Consider the following 20,818-nt stretch of genomic DNA (forward strand, 5'->3'; position numbering starts at 1 on the left):
TTTGCGCTAGAGTGGTCGGGTAGGTGTTCCACTGTTTAGTTACATAGTTTTGTGCTTGGGCGTTCTTGCAATCAGTGCCCACACTAACGCAGCCGGCTTAAATTCGCTTTCGTCTAAGCAGAGAGAGGTACTCTCGTCACAAGCTCAATGCAGATTACACTTTTGTCCAGATCAGCGGGCCTTGAATGTGTAGACAGGCTGGCGCCTGACGAGAAGTGCCTTGATGAGCGCGGCCAAAGGTGAGGAAGGTCCGCTAGGGCAGCCCTGTAACGACAGAAATGACAAATACCGGCGAAGGCTGGTCGCCGGACTTGTAACCACAATTATGAGAAGACCTGGCACAGGGATCGACCTCTTCGACTGTCAATCAAAGCTCTTCGCTTCCTGCCCCTGAGATAAAATTGTCAGGCTCTGCCGCAGTACAAATATTAAAGCAGAAAAGCCTGCTTTACGTCGTAACCCAAAAGCCGTTTGTGTGGAGAGCGGCCTAAACGGTGAGCCGTACACATAAGAAACAAAATAGCGTAAATGAATAATGGCAAAAATAAAAGGAGTGTATACAATGGTGGGTGAATTGGTAGGCATGGTGTATTAAGCGTGTCATTTGCGTTTTGTCAACAGGGTTGCCGTACGGACACCAAAACGTCAATTTAGTCGTTTGTTGGCCAGTCACAAGATTTACAATTGTTATACAAGTATAGTACGTTGTGCGATTTGGCTCATTTAGAGTAATTCCATGCGCAATATTCTAAAGAAGAAAATGGAAAAGGAAAAACAATAGAAATTCTGCTTTTAGAATTCCTTCTACAATTTAAACCGTGACAAAGTTGCTATTCTCGGATGGGAAGATAAATCTAGAGTTGGTCTTCGCTCCGAGTTAATCCGTATAAGGCTTAAAAAATAGAAGAGGGGGGGGGGGCACTTTAGCGAGGGAGCTCCTGTATGAATACATGACAATGATTAAATTGTTTTTCTCGATAACCAGTGCACCGATTTTGATAACGTTTGTAGTATTTAAAAGGAAAAAAAAAGAACACATAGTGCCTACAGGAAGCAGATTTCTATTAAGGCCGTCAATTTTTTTTAATTCTTGAAAATTGCAAAAATAATAAATTAAGCATGAAGTTTGAGACTCTGTAACACAACAATAAAAACGATGTCATAATTCTGTAAGCTCCACCTAACAATACATGTAAAGCGCATAAAATTGATGTATTATACAGCACTCTCAAATATATACAACTGATTTCTGAGTAGGCCTTTCCAAAATCCTTGTAAACATTGTAACGATTTTACATACGCTCTGATTACATATATCGAATTTGCCAGCTTTAGATTATCTAACAGTTGCAGCTCACAGAATTTCGATATCTCTTCTTAAAGCAGATTTACGGATTTGTAAACTTGTTGCTTCAATTTTTTTTACATATTAATTTTCAAGAATTTTTATAAACAACTGCAAGTCTGGAATCAAGATTCTGTATCCCAGAGTCAACAGAAATTAGCTTTCTCTCCGCAACACACCAATTTTGATTCAAATTGGCCATGCGGTTGTTCGTTAAGATCGTTTCTGAGTTTTACATGTATATTAAGCAGGAAAGTTGGAGTTGGCCTTGATCTAAAGCTTCCTCTGAACCGTTGATGCGAAGACATGTGCGTTGCGGCTACTTTTATCGATCGTATACCTACCCGTCTTGTTCATTTGCAGCATCACCAGCGGTAGCAACAGGTACAGCGCCAGTATCTGCGGAGGCAAAATACGCACCGGTGCCGGAATGGGGTTGGCTGTCCCACTGGCGGTCACCCTGACGGCGGTCCTGCTCATCGCACCATCAGTCAAGGCACTGCGTCGTGGTACGGCAGTCCAACGGACGCATTCTCGTCGCCTCGCGCTTTATACGTAACAGGTGTTTCTGCGAAGACTATAAATAATCTTTAAACATGACCTGTGGCAGATAGCATGTAATTCGATTCCTTGAGCGGGTGCACCCTAAGAGGCGGGCATGACATACACAAGAAATCAAAAAGCGCGACCAACGCATTAACGAAAACTCACTAATGAAGTATTTGGACTAATTAGCTTACGACACATATTGCAATTTAAAAATATGTATCAAGGGAGATCACAAGGAATGTCCACTTGAATATCAGTATGTGGATGACATCCTTTTCGAGATATGCCCCGTCAAACTTGCAGTAAGGATGCACAGTCGTTCCGCTTATTTAAAAAAAATCACCGTTTTATACATGTACCTAAGCACGAAAATGGATCTATATCGCCAATGTATTTCTTCGCAAAGTCTGGGCACTACCATCTCGAAACTGGTGTCACCCTGAGAATTGCCTTCCGATACCCCTGGATACATACAACTCGTAAATTGCAATGTGTGGCGCAAGGTAATTAGTTAAAAGCTTAATTCGTAATCTTGTTTATTAGTCGAATATGCATTTCGACTTCTTGCGCGGATAACGTCTGCTGGTTTAAGCAGTGGAGCTCACTGATTAGAATTGTGCTGTTTGCCACACGTGATTTTTAATGCGAGAGCGTTAAGGGCCCCGAGTCGAGAAAATCCGGTGTCGGCGTCGAACGTCGTGTCGGCCAAAAAAATTTTTTTCGAACCACCCGTACCAAGGCCTTCCATGTGGCACAAGGAACTTACTGAACTAATTGTATTTCTCAAGCTAAAATACGTTAAAAAATCGACCTACAAACAACCTACGGACATAATAGCTCTCGGATTGTAATTTGAATATACGAGAAAACATAATTCTATTACGCGAGAACTCAAACAAACCCCTTTCCCAGCATTTCTACAATTCATTTTTTTATTTAGGTCGTCAATTTTTAAATAAAGAGTGACAAAAATAGAAAATTTTCAGAAAATGAAACTATCAAGTTTAAAACTCTGTAACTCAGCAAGGAAAAATAGTATCACAATTCTGTGGACTGCATCTGATAGTACATCTAAAGCGGACAAAACTAATATGTTATGCATGAATCTAAAGAAAATCAGTAATATGGAAATACAGCTTTCGCAGGACCCTTGTACACAATGTGACATATTCAGGTCAGATATAAATTAACATATCCAATTTGTCCGCTTTGTCTGATCTAATGGATGCCGTTTACAGAAGCGCAATATCTGTTCTTGATGCAGAGCTATTAATTTATAAACTTCATGCGTTTATTTTTGCCGAACTTCCACATTCTTTAATATTCTTTTAACGGAATTCAGGCCCTAAATCGAAATCCCGCTTCCAACTGTCACTAGAGATTAACTTTCTCTCTCAAATGCAACAAATTTCGTTAAAATAGGTCCAGAGGTTATCTTAAAAAGCGTTTTTGCGTTTTACGTGTTTTTGAACAGGTCGCATCGGAATTGGGCCCGAGCTAAAGCTTCCTCTTAAGGAGGGTTGCAATGTGGGCTTGTTGGTAATGCATCGCGCTACCATACTCCCCTTCCTCTTAAGCGTCCTCCAAATTTTTGAAGATCACTTAATATCTTCGCAGAAACATCCGGTACAGAGAAAGCAATGTGCGGGAACCCCACCGAAGGCCATTTTATTAAATGCTTGATTGCAGTCAGTGCGTTGGCGAGCACGAACTATTTACGTGTGAATATCTGGCGAGCACAACAAGAAAACGTTTGCAGGCCCATAGACGTTGAGCAAATAGTCATAGCTGTTTTGCAGTTTCAGGAAACTATTAAACAGAAAAGTATGCCACAATAAACACCCCAACGCAAATACAGAATAATTATTTATATTAATGATTTATTGCATCGCCTTATTGCGAATAGTGCAACAAGATTATTTTTTTAATTTTTAATTCGTGACTCTGCTCAACCGATTCATGGCGAATTCCACTAGCAAATGTGGAGCAACACGTTTTTCTGCTTCACAGATGAAACAGTAGGTTCGTTTTATTGACTTTGTGCGAGATATCGTGCTTTGTTATCGCTGCATTATTACCGCGTATACGCTTAATTTCAATATACATGCAGAACATCAGAATTGTCGACGAAAAGGCTACGTCGTCTAATTAGCAGAGCTAAAAAGAAACTGCACCACATTGACCAGTAGAATTCACACACCATGTAAAAGACATCCAAGCGCCAAATGCGGAACCTAATTATGTACGAAGCGCGACCAGAAAATTCTAAAAGCGAGCGTGCCCGTGAAGCCAAGTGCGGGTTTTGTGGCCGGCTGTGTTTATCTTTGCATGTGAGCGAACTTTTATTATCTCCTTGAGCGTTGTTGGTGGGCTCTTCTTATTTTTTCACCTGCGAATTGAGGCAGCTTATTATATGCAGAATGACGAAAACAGCGCTTACGTTGTTCTGCCACATTGTGGGAGTGGCGGTCAACTTCTGGCATAACTTTAATACCTTCCAATAAACATTTCTTAAACTTAACCGATACACTGTCAGAGGTCGATTTACCTTTTTCTGAGCTGAGAGTTGAGCTTTGGCTGAGTTGAACTGAGCGTTGAGTTGAAGGCTGAGCGTTTCAGTTTTTCACACTGGCAAAAGAAAGTAAGCAAGCAAGCAAGCAAGCAAGCAAGCAAGCAAGCAAGAAAGAAAGAAAGAAAGAAAGAAAGAAAGAAAGAAAGAAAGAAACCTGCACTGACGCTTGAATCTAGTCACAAAATGTCGCCACCAGCGCTAATGTTTCCGTCTATACATTTTCGGCGTCCGACGCACGGTTATACGTAGTAGTACACGTCAATATAATCAATGCTACGAAACATCGTATGCTTTGCAGGCGTCCTCATCGAGATACCGGACATAGCCAACAGGACGCTGCCGCCCGATGTGGAGCCACTCCAGAGCAAGCTGGGATTCGCCTGCTTTTACCCTAGGTACCTGCGGGGGTAAACGGGAGCAGGCGAGGGCTTAACCTTATCAGTCTGAATGCGTGACGTTAACGTCGTCTTACTCGATTCCTATGTGTACTAACCAATTAATCAATCAGGGGGAACACCGGGTACGTCCCCCGAAATTTTGTGTACTAAGTACAGTACGTGCCCAGCCCCCCTGCCATCCTCCCCCCCCCCCCCCCCCCATTCCATCTCCTGGCAAGTGCCATTCACTCCCCACCCTTCGAAAAAAAATTTCCTGGCTACGCCACTGCTTGTTGGTACTACCAATAGTACGAGAGATCGGATAATTTCTGATAGCCGGTTTTACGAAATACCGGAGCTATTTCTGCGTACGTAAGATCGGACGATCTGTCCTACTACAAATTGGATATATTTTTTACGACCACGTGGCTGCGAAATTTACGTGCCCGTAGAGACCATCCAATGCGTTCTACGACCGGTAGTACCAAGACTTTAATAAAGTTTCAGACAGGCTTCCGCTGCCCAGGCCAAAGAGCCATCTTTTAGGTGTGAAGAAAGAGGCTTAACCGAGGGGCCCGATTTTTATTAGTCATATCGTAAGAAGCCAACAAACACTGACACCAAGAACAACATAGGGGGAATTACTTGTGCCCAATAAATGAATTAAGAAACGATAAATTAATGGAATGAAAGTGGATGAAAAAAAGAAACTAGTTGCCGCAGGTGGGGAACGATCCCACAAAACGTGGGATCGGTGTCAGTGTTTGTTGGCTTCTTATGACCTTTTAGACGCGTCGTCTGAAAGATGGGACGACGGCTTTTGACGCACGCGCGTTCGCCTTGACTCGCGCGCAGCGACCCCCCCGCGGCCGGTCCGAGCGCGTACCACGGCAACCGGCCGCTGGGCGCCCGCTCCGTGGTTCCGCACGGGGGCCTGGTGCGCTTCCACTGCGCGGTGCAGCAGTACTACCAGCTGGTGGGACCCGAGGCGGTGCTCTGCATCGACGGCGCCTTCAACGAGACGCTGCCCACGTGCGAGAGGGCCTTCCTCGGTGAGCAGCTCCTCTCTCTCGGTCGCGGTCGCATACGTGCTCGTCAGTTGTTGGGCTTTGCCTCTCCGGTAGCAATCCAATTTCCTTATGGCATGAGAACAAAACAAAGTTTATTGAGGAAATCACCCTGCTCGGGACAATAAAATTTACGTTCTGAAAGACACTGTCAAATGCTGTGACCACGCAGGGAGAAGTGGTGCCGCAAACTTTTTATTCGACATATACGACACGTGATATTTAAAAACGATCAGACATTCTATACTTTCCTTTTCTGTAAATTTTGTTGTAGATGCGACTAACAACAGACGTTCACGAACACTTTAGTACAGTTTGCAGGCATTTATGATATCTATAAACGCTCGTACGACTGGCGTACAGCGTTAAGAATGGTTTTTGCATGGTATATTGCCTTTGTAGATTGTCTTTGTAGCACTGCTTGCTTTACAGCGGTATGGTCCACGGTATAGTCCACGGTAAGGTCCACGGTATGGTCCACGGTGCGGTCCACGGTATGGTTAGTGTGGTTAACCTTCTAATTCTTCCACCTTTCCTGGTGCTGACATTTTAGCGCGAAAACTAGACGTACTCCATCGTCGTGTCGTGTGGTCTCTATCGTCTCCTTTCAGAAACACGAAGCGTGGTTTAAAAGCTAATGCGGTGGGGCGATCTTGAACGAACGCGTGAATGGAACAGGTTTCGCGTCTTTCTGAAATAGCAACGACGGCGCAACTTACTCGCGTCTTGCGTTCAGCGGCGTTGGTTCAGCCCGACACACGCGACAGCATTGCGGCCAGCCTGCGCATTGGATGCACTGCGGCGGAGCTCAGCCAATACTCAATACTGATAGGAGGACGTAACTCCATGGACTTCCGAAATCAGCGAGCCTTCCTTAGTCCTGTATTTTTTTTTTTCGCCTTGGCAGCGCACTGTAGCGACGGGCAGACGGGTAAAGTCGCGTCAGTACACCGCTACACGGCGTATGTACGCTGGTGTTTCACTCGCAGAGCGACGACTGGTGGTCAGCGTGAAGGGCGACTACGTGCTGGGACCCGGCGGCCTGTACGTGGTGCCGCCTGATGCGCCGGTCGAGATCACCTGCCGCCGCACCATGGGCGGAGGAGGCGGGAGGCCTACTTGGCAGTGGGACGCAAACCTGGACGTCTTCATCAAGGGTAAGCGGCACCGCCACGGTCTCCTACGCTGTTCTTGCGTCGCCGATATCGACCACGACGAAAATACGTCACGGTTCAGGAGAACGGACTGAGGAAAGGCATGGAGGTAAACCATCAGGCCACGCCCCGTTGGCTACACCGCAATGGAGAGTATAAGCAAGCAGAGTGGGGGGAGGTGGGGGAGTAAACGAAGAGACAAGGAAAAAACGTAATGCGGGCTCAAACGCACCCGCATAAGTACCTGATTGCAATGCAGTTTAGGCAGTCATACAACTGTTCAAGCATCATGCCAAGGTTCCAGAACCCTTTGCTCCGTAACATGGTCGGTCGACCAACTCGCGTAGGCTCGAGAAAAGATGTTTGGTCGTCGACCGAGGGGGCAGCTAACAGTTTCATTTGATTTCATTTATTTGCTCTCCGAGTTAATGACATTACAGAGAGCAGTGGGTAATATGGTGTAATTACATCACGTGAGAGGAAATGTTAGTGTTCAACTTGTCGATGATGCAGGTAAAGTCGGCGGAATGATGCTTCCAGTCCACGCTTGTGGTTGGCACAAAAGGATGGAAATACATATTAGTACGACAATCAGACACATAAACTTTGAACCAGTGGTCATGAGTAAAAAGGAGCTGAATTTCGCAATAATTATTTTTCCTAAAGCCGTATTGATGTGCGCAGAAGGAAAAATTGGCCTCAAGAAAATCAACAACGTGACAGTATATTACATGCTCCATGCATAAGCTTACACGTTATGCTTGTTAATGAAATTGGTCTGTAATTGTTAGAAGAATGTACGTTACCAGTTATCTTCGTTATTGTACCTGTCCAGCTTGGATAAGGAAATGAGGCTATCAAAAACATGCTAGTCCCCTTCTGCCATAACTTTCCGTACTTTACCCTTCTGTTCTTCACCAGGACGGCGCGTGAGCTTGCGCTTGCGACATTTTTCTCGATAAGGAGCCTCCCGAACTTCATGTATGCTGACTCATGAATCACCCGTTCACAGAGAGCACCTTCTTCACGGCCCCGACGTCGACGATCCGGATGAATCCCGTGGACGGAAGCCACGGACTGTTCATCTGCTCGGACGGCAACGAAGAAGTGATGCTCTCCCTCGAAGCACGAGGTGCGCACACTTTTTCAATCGCTTTCCTTTAGCTTTATAGCATATATGTTTGTAATCTTTGCTATCATGTTAGCTAGCGGGAAAATGGAGGTCGAGTCCGTCTTGCTTTCACAGCGAAACCTTGGCCATATCCTCTCGTCGGTACGTGAGCGAGAGGAATATAAGCGGATTCGAGGGACTCGATATTTTGTTTTTGGTAGTCAACCGTACGAAGAAACATACAATGAAGCCAGATAAAGCATAGGGAAACTTGATTTTGTTTAATTGAAATATAGAAATATTAAAATAGAAGGAAATAGAAAGTTGACGAACAAATAACTTTACGCAGGTGGGCAAGCTAAACGTGGCGTTGTATACTGTCTCATGGGTATAAATGTTATTTCTAATAACAACATCAACGCACGGCGCGCTGACGCATCACCTCGACACATTTTGCGCTGTGCCGGTCGAATGTGCGCCCCGCCACCACTGGCTTCATAGTCGATCATCATCATAACCATAATCTGTGTCAGCAATCGGACTCAGCCGCCGCGCATTGTCTCAGTCTGCAGTGCACAGAATTAAGTGTATTCCAACAGTGGACCTTCGCCGAAAAGCGGCGCGCATGATCCTTAAAACATCACACAACACGTTTCGGCTCGACAGACAGACAGACAACGAACTTTATTTGATCCTGAGGAGCTATTGTCAGGACCCCCTAACGGGAGGCCATTGTAGCCGCTGGCCGCGCCCACGTAGAGGACAGAACGCCGTGACGCTCTGCCCTTTCCTGGGCCCTCTGGATAGCCTGGGCTTGCTTTCGGAGTATACCGTGCTTCTTATGGCCTCCTCCCATTCGGCTTCGCAGGAGAGGAGGTCGTTAGGCAACGCGGGACATCGCCAGAGCATGTGAACCATAGAGCAAAAGGTTTCAGTGCAGTCGCGGACAACTAGGGTCCACATCCGAGTACATCCTACTGAGGAATCCCCGCGACAGGAAAGATCCCGTCTGCAACATTCTGAGAGTAGCTGACTGACATCTACTGAGCTTCGAGTGAGGGAGAGGATAAACTCTACTACCAAGTTGGTAATGTTTAGTAATTTAATTAAATGTGAGGAGTGCATCGTTCTGCTGAGTCCCTTCCTGCCCCTCCTGAGCCTCCAGACCGTCGCGGCGCGTGATTTCTCGAGCACGGTCGTGGGCCAGCTCGTTGAGGTTCGAGTGACAAAAAATCCTATAATACACAGTACAGTGCGGACAAAGAATAAAGATGTTTTCTTCTTTCCCACCAGGCAAAATAATTCGCGAGCATGGGTGGCCGTTGCGCGGTGCACATATATTATATATAGTCACGTAACGAAATAGTTGATTACACGCTTTAGGAAACATATCGCGAATGAGTGATAAAGGCCAGTCGCTGCTAACGTCATGTCCATTTGTCAGAAATATCCTTACGCAACCTTGAAAATTGGCCAGGTGGTCAAAAGTGAATACGGAGACCTTCACTATGGGGTATCTCTTTGCGATTGTGCTTTGGTGCAAAATACACACACGCACAATCCCGTATGGGAAGCGATTCGCGGGGATGCATATGTGCGCACGCTGTAACGCATGAAAGTGTGAGTGTTACACAAGTTCTTTGGGAAGATAAGACTAGATGCAAAGGTGCGTGGACTACCTGAACCGTATCACATCAAGGGGATGCTATACTCTTTACTGGTGTCCTTTCGAATATGTTTCCATTGTGATTAGATAGATAGATAGATAGATAGATAGATAGATAGATAGATAGATAGATAGATAGATAGATAGATAGATAGATAGATAGATAGATAGATAGATAGATAGATAGATAGATAGATAGATAGATAGATAGATGGATGGATGGATGGATGGATGGATAGATAGATAGATAGATAGATAGATAGATAGATAGATAGATAGATAGATAGATAGATAGATAGATAGATAGATAGATAGATAGATAGATAGATAGATAGATAGATAGATAGATAGATAGATAGATAGATAGATAGATAGATAGATAGATAGATAGATAGATAGATAGATAGATAGATAGATAGATAGATAGATAGATAGATAGATAGATAGATAGATTACAAACATCAGTGCATCATAACCCTCCATCTTCCTTGTGTGTGCCAATAGCTTACACCAAAGGCCACACAATCGATAAAAAAATGAGACAAGTCCACCAGCAGGTATTTATGGTCTTTCACAGTCCCCTGCAAAGTTTTGGGACGTTATCTTCGTCAATTGTCCAGTTCCCTGCGTTTTCGAAGTGGCCGTGCAGCCCTATAAGTGCAAAGCGGCCGTTTCTAACACACACGCACACACTGACGCCTTGTTGCCCTTGCTACCTCCTACTCAGGTGACCGGTGCCCTCGCCCCCCGCTGGACCGGAATCTGCTCATGCGATCCAACACGCTCCGGGCCGAGTTCGCCTGTAGCCGAGGCCTCCTGCTGGGCCCGCTGAGCGTTCGCTGCCAGAGCTTCCGGCGCTGGGACCTGGTGCCTCCCACGTGCTTCGTGGCCGAAGGCTGCCCCTCGTCGGCGCAGGGCGGAGAGCAGGGACCCCGCTTTCCCTGCGTGGTGCCCGAGCTGGCGACGGCGGTCGAGGCGTTCGACGGCAACCGACGCGTCGTGTCCGGCGACGCCGTGGCGCCGGGCGACTCGATACGCTTCCACTGCGAGCCCGTGGGCGGCTTCAAGCTGTTGGGCGAACCGCAACTGTCCTGCGTTGACGGTCGCTGGAGTGATAAGCCTCCGGTCTGCGGCGTCAGCAGCCGTAAGTCAGCCTTACCTTGACGGTGCAGTTGCGACCTGAGGCCATATATTTATTTAATTAGAACATCTTGGCTTGCGGCAAACCCGAGTACTTCAGCGAAAGCGTGCAGGTCTTGCAGAATTGGTGTAACATTTCAGAGAACTTATTGCCCATGAGCCAACGCATACAAGTGCCTTTCTGATAAGTTAATAGCTTGAACATTCACAACTGTCTCTCCCATGTGGCCATATTTTGTAAAGTTCTATTTCGTTTTCGCCCATCGTCGTTAGCCGTGATGCCACCGAGCTGGAGTTATCGTTGAACCGGCCACTTGTGAATCGGCCACCCCGAATGGATTTCCCTTGTAGTTTCGTGCTACATGTGAGTGGGCAACAATTTTCCCTTTCCATGCACCTTTCTGCACCTTTCTGGATTCCGCAGAACTGATTTACCAGCCTTAAGAACGAGCCCTCGATCGATATTAAAAATAAAACACACACAAGATACTTCAATTTATGGATAGAACAACAGGGTTCTAAGCAGTGACGTAATGGGTGAACAAATATGCCCCGTCCCGTGTTCCTGGCGCAGCGCACACGCTGTCGGTGACGCTCAACTTCCCGCACGCCGTCGCCCCGGGCGGTGTGGTGCACGTCCTGCCGTACACGGAAGTCAACATGGTCTGCACCAGCAACGACCCGGGGCTGCCGCCTAAGTGGACCATGGAGGCCGAAGTCAACGCCACAGCCACCGGTACACGGCACGTCACGTGCGCTCGCTAAACAAAGGCAGCCGCGCTCCCACGCGGCGCTTGCGTATACTACACAGCAAAACCTGCTCAATACGTGATACGTAAAAGTGTTTTTCCGAGCGTGGAAGAAGCCAGTCAATGTACACGCGATATCCCCGCGCGATTGGCCGCTCGAGGCACTTTGCGTGCATTTGCGGGCTGCTTTCACGCTCGGGGAGAGAGAGAGAGAGAGAGAGAGAGAGAGAGAGAGAGATAACTTTATTGTCGCTCAGTGGATTACCGAGCAGGTGGCCTCAGTCGGAAAAACACTCTTATGTAGCACGTATGAGCAACAAAAAGCTGTACCGGGAGTTTTTCATGTAGCTTTACAATTTGTTTCATTCACGCTTCTCATCTGGTTATATCGTAGCAATTGATTAATTAAGACTAATTATCTAATTAGGCAGGATTAACGAACTAATAATCTGAGTATCTCCGAGCGACGGCAACCAACATTACATTGGTTCTGTCCAGCTACGTGGCATTCGCATATTTTTAAACTCTGGCTAAAGTTAGCTCGGACAGCCTGTACACTCTCAATGTGATGACTCTGGAAAAAGCGGTACGTGCCTTCAGATTAGTAACACACCAAACATTACCAAGTTTGGAAGCGATCTATGTTTAGAAGTGGCAACAAAAAAATGACAGTTATTGATAATCATACACCACGGGAGGAAACCCGGCCAGGCTTCCGCATGCGCTGCGGGCAATTCGCGGCAGCTGCAATCGCTCTGCTTTCCGCGCGTATATACCAAGCACGTACGGTGTTACACGCGCGCACGTAACAGCTGTTTCAATGCCGCGCGTGCAGAGAACCCCGGCTACCGGCATTCGACGAGCTACCTGCGGTTCACGGCGCCGCAAGCGGGCCTCGAAGGGAGCTTCACGTGTCGGTCGAACCCGCAAGGAGGCTGGGCCGAGTCGCGCACCGTCCACGTGCGCGTCAGGGGTGAGTGCGCGGTGCGAGCTGTGTGCCTTCCCGCGGAAGTATACAGCCTCCTATATTACACTGTAGCGGCAGTGAAGAGAGAGGTCGTTCATGTTAAACAACGCCAAAAAGCGCACACACACACACACACACACACACACACACACACACACACACACACACACACACACACACGCACACGCACACACGCACACACACACACACGCACACACACACGCACACACACACACACGCGCGCGCGCGCGCGCACGCACGCACACACACACACACACACACACACACACACACGCGGACAAGGAAGAGCACAGGACCAGCGCTGTGCCAACATCTTTATCGAAGCCCGCACAAAAATATGCTATTCGCAACGCGCTGAAAGAGAGAAAGGAAGAAAGGGAGTGCGAGTCATCGTCAGTCAACTCCTACTGCGCATGGGTGAAACGTAAAACTATACGAATGTAAAGCACACAATATGCACACAATAGAAACTGAATAACTTGGAACTTAGGTTCGTTTTTGCAAAGAGCTCTGGTCCTGTGCCCTTCCTTGTCCGTGTTTTTTTTTTTTTTACGCTGTTTAAAATGAATGACCCGTACCAACTAGCTCGCACCCAAACCCTTCTAAGAGATAGATATAGAGGCGGAGCCTCTGAGCATGTTACAGCGCCAAATGTTCCGGCAGAGTTTGACATGCACGCACCTTTGGTTTCTGGGAGTCCACATGGGACGGTTTCGCATTTCCCCGAATGCGGCAGAGAAAAAGCAGGCGAAAAAAAAGTAAAATGTAACACTCATTGGTGTATTCGGTCTTATTTTTCTGCTGTAATTAAATGTCTTTTTTCTTCCTCCTCAGCGTAAATCAAGCCGACTGAAAATTCGGGACACTTTCAGGAGCACTATTGCTCACGCGCGCCTTGCCGCGCTTTCCACTAAATTGTCCACGAGTACAGTGCACGAAAGAAAGAAAAACCAGCTCTCGGCCTTGGATGCTTTCATTTTCGTAACTGCCCGGCGAAAGCAGTTAAGGGCAGTTACAAAACACCAGAGTCAGACAAACTCATTTGATGAAGAGAAAAATTGGTTTGTCTCTTAAAAAAGAAGTTATTTTTCTCATCCGTGACTAACATACGTGTTACGTAAAACAAAGTCATATCGCCATCAAAACTCAGAGTTGGTCGAGTTGGTGTGGTTCCATCTTACCGAAAAAATGCGCGATAAAGACGTAGACGAGGAAAGGGTTCTCCTTTCAGCATAGTTTTCTACTTATTCTGTTTCTTTGGAAATAAACTGTTAGTTGCGAGTTGCGCCGGTGTTTGTCGTTTCTCTTTTCTCGTCTACGTCGTTTTCGCGCACTTTTTCGTTAAGATCGATCATATCGCCATCCCCGCCGAAACTTCAAAAGCTTGCAGTGATCGGTCATCGCAATCCGCTAGCCGATCCCAGCGTCCTGCCGTCCTCCACGCCAGGTCGTTTCTCAATCGTTCCTGGGCGAAGAGCCTACAAAACCATGCCATATAAGCCAAACTAGGAGATTCTCCGCACTTCACGTCGTCGCAATCATGCAGGGCCCTTTGCAGGCAAATTATGCGCGTTGCCTAAACTGTTCACGCCACCGCACATGCGTGTCGCGGTGCCCGGCGGCGAAAAGGCACAGAACTATACTGACAGCAGTTCCTGACGCCAGTGTGTCACGGTGTGCCATCTCGCAGAGCACATGTGTCCCGTGCTGAAGCCCCCGCGTGGCCTGCGCATGCGCGCCAACTTCGACATGGCCGTGTTCGAGTGCGAACCTCCCGGACAGTTGGTGGGCTCCCCGCTGCTCCAGTGCCAGCCCTTCGGGGACTGGGACTACTCGATGCCCCAGTGCCTACGGCCAGGACGAGTCGAAGAATGCCCCGTGCCCGTCCAACGTGAGTGTGTGTCCACGTGCCGCTGTTGCTGCGACGGGAAAGGGTGCATGGCGCTTCGAAGCCATACAGCGTTTCTAAAGCATAACTATATCGTAACATTGCTACGTTTTTAATATCGTTCCGCAGTGGTGCCTCTGTTTTAACATATCAGTTTTAAAAAAAAATCCGTTTATAAAGTGACCCCAAACTGTGTCTGTTATAACATGCTACAGACTGAAACGCTTGAAATCCGTGTGTGGCGTACACAAATGCAGGGCCCCGAGTCAAAGATCCGGCCGGCGTAGGTGGAGACGAGGAGGCGGACGCCGGAATGGGAGGAGGCGTCAGTGGAGTGACCTGGCCCGACGATGCCGAGGGAGGAGAGCCACTGGCCACGCCAGAGAACAGCCCGCCGCTGCGAAGTCGGAATGCGTTCGTGGCGCCCTTCTTTTCGCGCCTGCGCCCAGCCATGTTGCGCCCGCTGCACAATCCGCTCGCACAAACGTCCCCATAAAGAAAGCTGTTCAAGACGCCTCGCAGGCTGGCTTATATTGTCCGTGTCTCGTGAAATGGCCGCAAGGAGCGCCACATGGCAGTACGCTTCCAAAGGACAGTTTCGTTTTTGCAGATTCGTAGTATCACATTTGCTCGGAAGCCATCGATATGTACCATTAGGACGGTCTGTGACCTGCGTGACCTATGAAAACCGGGCAAGATCTGCGACGTCGGAATGCCGTGGCCACGTATGGGCCACGTGTCGCCTGCGTTGAGGGGTGTTGTCCCTCCCGTAGACGCCACAACAACCTACCCACACAAACTTCACCCGCCGTGGTGGCTTAGCGGCTATGACATTGCGCTGCTAAGCACGAGGTCGCGGAATCGAATCCCAGGCGCGGCGGCCGCAATTCGATGGGGGCGAAATGCGAAAACGCCCCTGTCGGGTCCGTGCATTGAGGGGCACGTTAAAGATTTCCAGGTGATCAAAATTCATCCGGAGTCCCCCACTACGGCGTGCCTCATAATCAAATCGTGGTTTTGGCCCGTAAAACCCCAGAATTCCTTCACACAAATGCATCGTTAAGGAGAGAAGTCAAAACACTCACACCTCGAGTGATATCGTCTCGGTTCTTTGAAATGGCTGGAGAGAGTGGAATGTATCCCCGCCACACACTTGTAAAGATAGAAAGGCTTTTACGTTGCGCCGATAAGGCGATCGGTGTTAAACGGTACTTCGTCTAAGTGTCGTCGTGCGTGTGTATATATATATATAGTTTATGGCGGATGACACGTACGTTGCTGCCAGGTGCTCTTGAAGTATGCTGGCCGTAGTCAGCCGCCGAGTTGGGGGTAGAAATAGGGTGGTGGGATAAGGTAGTGTATAGGAGACGGTGGGTGGCGGATCCAGAGCATATGGGAGGAGAGAAATACGGAGATCTTGAGCGGTAGAACACAGGGGAAGACAGTGTGGCAAGGAGACTGTCGGTGACGCTGAGTTGTTGCAGCACCTGCGTGGATGCAGGCGCACAAGTCGTACGTGCCACGTGTCCATCATAATAACGGCTCTCCATAAGTGCCTCCGGAATGTTGCACTGTCAGGAGTGCCGATCGGGGGGCACATCTTTCTGGAAGAAAAAAAAAAGAAAACCCATTCGTTTTTCATTGTGTCATCAAATGTGTTATTTTTGATGTCTTAATTGTTTCTTTCATCTTTCTTTTTTTAATTTTTGCTGCTCATAGTTTTTATCTCATTAAGCATGGCTAATCTCCCTGGTGTGCATAATCCATGCGTTGGTATGACAACAATAACGTATCGTTGTGCTTCGTGTTCCTGCCGTCAGCTATCGCCTCACTTCCCCTGCATGATGCTCAGAGAAGCCGTTTAATTGCTTTACTTTTTTCACATATGTAATCTAATCATCACATATACCGATGCGAAGCGGCTTTCCCGCTCTCGCATGAGTAGTCTGATTACCATTCTTTCCGCTCCTCAGGTGCTTCTAGTGGAGCGCTTTCTCGTGCTTCCCCCTTTCTTCTTTTTCTTGTTCTTTCTTTCTTTTTTTTGTATTTAAGCACTGAACATCTACACTTACTTGCTAACGCAGTCGAGAGCGACTGTTTACCAGAAGATGGGACAAACATTCTAGCGCGAGGCAAACCTTGCCAATACTGCGTCACCGAGGTGCGATACGTATCCGGAGCGTGCGATCATTTCATGTGGTAACAAGCAAAATAGCGCGGGGGATGCGATGCTTCAATATTTAGACGAAAACATACCGAACGGGTTTCGCTCTTGCTTAATTAATAATAATAATAATAATAATAATAATAATCTTTATTCAGCATAGTTAAAACAGTATACAAAAAACGGAAGCGCCGAAGCCACAAGAGGGCTTGTGCGGCGACAACCGGCAGCCGCGGCAATCTACGCGACACACCAGAACTCCATCAGAAGCTGGTTGTGCATTTGGCACAACCATCACACATTATCAAAGATACACTGATAACATCAGTACATATTAAAGGTTTTCTAACGCTTGTACAGCAACTCTCAGTGTTTTGCGGGTGGACAAAGAAAGTACATCGTCCGGTAGTTCATTGAAGATAGCAGGAACATAATAGCGTCTTGTTGCTTTACCGTAACGAGTGCGCACTCTCGGTTTAAGATAACGAGGAACATGTCTCAACGGTACCGGTTTCGTATTTATGTGCCTGTATGCACTGCTCCAAAAATATTTAAGTACTACGATTTGTTTAAAAAGAATCTCGAAAGAAGGCAAACCGGCTGTTCTAAAGACACTGCTGGGCAAATTCTTCTGTGGCATGTGTAGGACGCTTGTAACAATGTTTTTCAAAATCCTATTAACTCGACATTTCCATGTGAAAGAGCAGTTAAAAAAACAACACATACCGTATCTTAAAACACTATACCCCAGAGCCTGGGCGATTAGTTTTCTGATAGAAAAAGGCATCATGGTTTTTAAATTAAACAACAAACATGCAACACTTCTAAGTTTCTTACAAATGTGGCTCAAATGAGTATTCCACGTCAGATCACTGTCTATGTGCACACCAAGATACTTAACCGACTGGACGCTAGCTATAGGTTGACAAGAGCACAAAGAGCAATATGAAGGGTGTAAATATATGGAAGCGACGCTTGGTACATCTTTGTGCGGGTTACGAAAACAGACAAGTCTGGATTTGGTGCTATTTATTTGTATTAAGTTTGAGGCAAACCAATCACCAACTTTAATAGCGTCCTCTTGAAGGTTAGCCAGGGCACAGGTAAGGTAATTCTAATAATAATAATTCTAATAATAGTAATTCTGCACAGGTTCTAAGGTAACATTTATAACAATTGGCATGGACGTTTGGTCATGAATGGGTGCGGCGCCTTCGTAATGCCTATATGCTTATATACACACCAAAGGTGGCCTCCCGACAGCCATATCCAGAGTCACGAAGAAGTGTGCAATAGCCATTCTCGCAGCAATACACGGGGTAAGTATAACAAAGTAAGTTAGGGTAAAGGCTATGGCAGGGATTTCAGACCTTGATGTCATTGCCTCCTTTTGACTGTTTGTACTCACTGCAATGGAACACCGTGTAATATATAGTTTCCGAAAGCGTCAGACGCGTTAATTTGTGACACTTGCTTAGAATATTGAAACAAAAAACTGTCACACTATTGCCCTGGTTGTCTTCGGGGCGGACAGGGCAGCCAGACCGAATAGCCGACCGCGAGCCGCTATAGTAGACGCGAGAGAAACCAAATTTGGGCACTCCGTTCTATAAGTATATCAGTGGACGTTAACAAGTTTGATAAAGGATGAACTGGATTTATTAATTAAAACAAGCTACGTAACGAAACTGTTGCAGAAACCATCGAAGATTATTGTCGAAGTGATCCGGTAGCTTTTGAGGGCCACAGAAATCAAATGCACACTAGGAATAATTCCGAAGTACATGCTGCTGACGTCGACAAAGGTGTTTGGTAATATGGCGGCAGAACTTATCGCCGACATGTTTTTTTTTTGTATATGTAATGTCCCGCCGCGGTAGTCCATGGCTAAGGTGTTACGCTGCTGAGCTCGAGGTAGCGGGTCCAATCCTGGCCGCGGCGGCGGAATTTCAATGGGGGCGAAATGCAAAGACGCCGGTGTACTTAGATTTAGGTGCAATTTAAAGAAAAAACCAGGTGGTCAAAATTAATCCTGAGTCCCCCTCCCCTTTATGGAGCGCCTCGTAAACATATCGTGCATGGTTTTGGCATGCACGATATTGGATGCACGAGAACTTAATTATTTCTAATTTAGACGGTATGACAGCGTAGAGCACTGCACGGGCAGAGCTGGCCCGTGCAGTGCTCGATGACAGCGTGACCACAACGGGACGACAATGGAATGATGACGGCTCGACGGCAGCAGCCGGCGCGACCGAGACGGCACGACGACAGCGAAATCGCGACAGTGTGACGGCGACGACGACGCGACGATAGCGGCAAGAAAACGGCGTGGCGACCATCGCATGACAGGAACAAGCGCTTCCTTCTTCATTCGCTTACTCCACGGGGGCCAGATACTTCTCCGGCCATTCTCTTCAAGGTCGTGCAGATGCAGATCCTACGCACTGTGGTAGTCGGTCTGAGCGAAGCTGTGGCGAGCTAGCGAGACGAAAATTTGTTTATTTGCTGACATGCTAAATAACGGCCTTTAATAGGATAGGAGGATAGGATACCCTTCTTCGATGGCGCGTACCCACTGCGGGGGATTGGCCAAGATTTGGATGCTATTAGGAAGATGTTGGTATTACAAAAAACTGGCAAAAGTGTCATGTGAAAACGGATAAAAATAATATACGAGAATCATCTCGAAACAAATATGAATTCCTCCACAGCTGAGAAATCATCCCTGTGGTAGTTTCTAAGAAAGAAGGCTCCTAGAGAAATGATATTTAAAATGTGAAAATTTAAACCAAGTTGCGTGAATGTTGGTTCTAAAATGTTTCTCGTTAAAAAAAAAGTACGGCGGCAGAATACGAAAAAGTGATCTATGGTCTCATCTACTGCACAGAATGGGCACAGAGGGGAGGGTGCCAGAGCAGTCCTGTGACAATAAAAGTTTAATAATGGCGTTCGACAGCTTAACCGGGTAAAAATTACTTCAGTTCTTTTTGTGTGTGTGTGTGTGTGAAAGGAATTTTTCTGCCAAGGGAATAGGAGGTGTCGATATTCTGAAAAAAGAAATTGCTGTTACTGGATTCAAAAAGTCTAGAGCAATTGCATATCTCCTTAATCTAGTAGTAGTTAGGTAAGCTGATGTGGGAAGTAATGATAGTACAGAGCCATTGAAGGCAGCTCTCGCGAGACTGTCAGCCATTTCATTCATGTATAATCCCCTATGACCGGGCACCCAGAGTAACCTAATTAAATTTATGTGGGCAGGCACTACGAGGTGAAGTGTACGTAAAAGGTAATTAGTACCACTATTTGTTGTGAGCGATGTACATAAAGATAAAGAATATGACTGTGGTCGATATTGATGAATTTAGTTTACGTAAGCCTAACACTACAGCTAGAAATTCAGCCAGAAATACGGGTAAGTAGTCCGGAATCCTAATTGAGAATGACCAGTCTAGAGCAGGAGCTAAAATGCCTATTCCAGATTTTTCTCCGCACTGTGAGGCGTCTGTTGCAATGACCGTATTTATACCTGAACTCAATAAATGATCTTGTAAAAGCCCATTTAATATATTTACAGAGAGAAATTTTGCACTGTTTGAGTAGATGACATCATAGATGAGTCACAGACTCTCTCGCACATTACAAATGATGGCACCTCCCAAATACGTACATTTAAGCAGTTAATCAATGTTTGTACAAAGACCACTTGTGGTGTATGAAACCGACCGGGGCCAGTGTACTTCGAAAAATTATGCAGGCTGGGAAATTAATATGTTTTCCAACCTTCTAATAGGGGATTCGTACATATTTAAGAATGTTTGCACTGTCAGCAACCCAAATCTGAACAATATTGAGGGACACCTGGCTTCTTGATGTAATACGTTATTAGCCCCAAATTTTGGTAATCCGCAGCACAATCGCAGGGCTTCCCGCTCATCAGACTAAGGGGTCGTAATTTATAAGCTGATGCATCAGAAAAGAGCCCACATCCAAATTCTAAAATGGGCCGCACGTACATTTTATAAATCATTAGTACTGGGTCTCTCCA

The 20,818-nt window shown here is 46.6% G+C and overlaps 1 protein-coding gene across 2 annotated transcripts in view; it reads left to right on the forward strand.

Moving 5' to 3' along the window:
• The window catches only part of LOC135898657 (complement receptor type 2-like), a 42,594-nt gene extending 27,469 nt beyond the window's left edge, over positions 1 to 15,125 (forward strand). For both annotated transcript variants that reach the window (XM_070531725.1, XM_065428119.1), the window contains exons 2-11: positions 1,709 to 1,854; positions 4,765 to 4,861; positions 5,699 to 5,895; positions 6,900 to 7,067; positions 8,077 to 8,196; positions 10,569 to 10,985; positions 11,556 to 11,717; positions 12,566 to 12,703; positions 14,409 to 14,609; positions 14,864 to 15,125. In XM_070531725.1, coding sequence (XP_070387826.1) covers positions 1,709 to 1,854; positions 4,765 to 4,861; positions 5,699 to 5,895; positions 6,900 to 7,067; positions 8,077 to 8,196; positions 10,569 to 10,985; positions 11,556 to 11,717; positions 12,566 to 12,703; positions 14,409 to 14,609; positions 14,864 to 15,102 — 1,885 coding nt within the window. In that variant the 3' untranslated portion in view covers positions 15,103 to 15,125. The remainder of the gene's footprint in view (positions 1 to 1,708; positions 1,855 to 4,764; positions 4,862 to 5,698; positions 5,896 to 6,899; positions 7,068 to 8,076; positions 8,197 to 10,568; positions 10,986 to 11,555; positions 11,718 to 12,565; positions 12,704 to 14,408; positions 14,610 to 14,863) is intronic.
• Positions 15,126 to 20,818: the final 5,693 nt, after the last annotated feature.

Source organism: Dermacentor albipictus, chromosome 1 (assembly GCF_038994185.2).
Source record: "Dermacentor albipictus isolate Rhodes 1998 colony chromosome 1, USDA_Dalb.pri_finalv2, whole genome shotgun sequence".
Lineage (NCBI taxonomy): Eukaryota > Metazoa > Arthropoda > Arachnida > Ixodida > Ixodidae > Dermacentor > Dermacentor albipictus.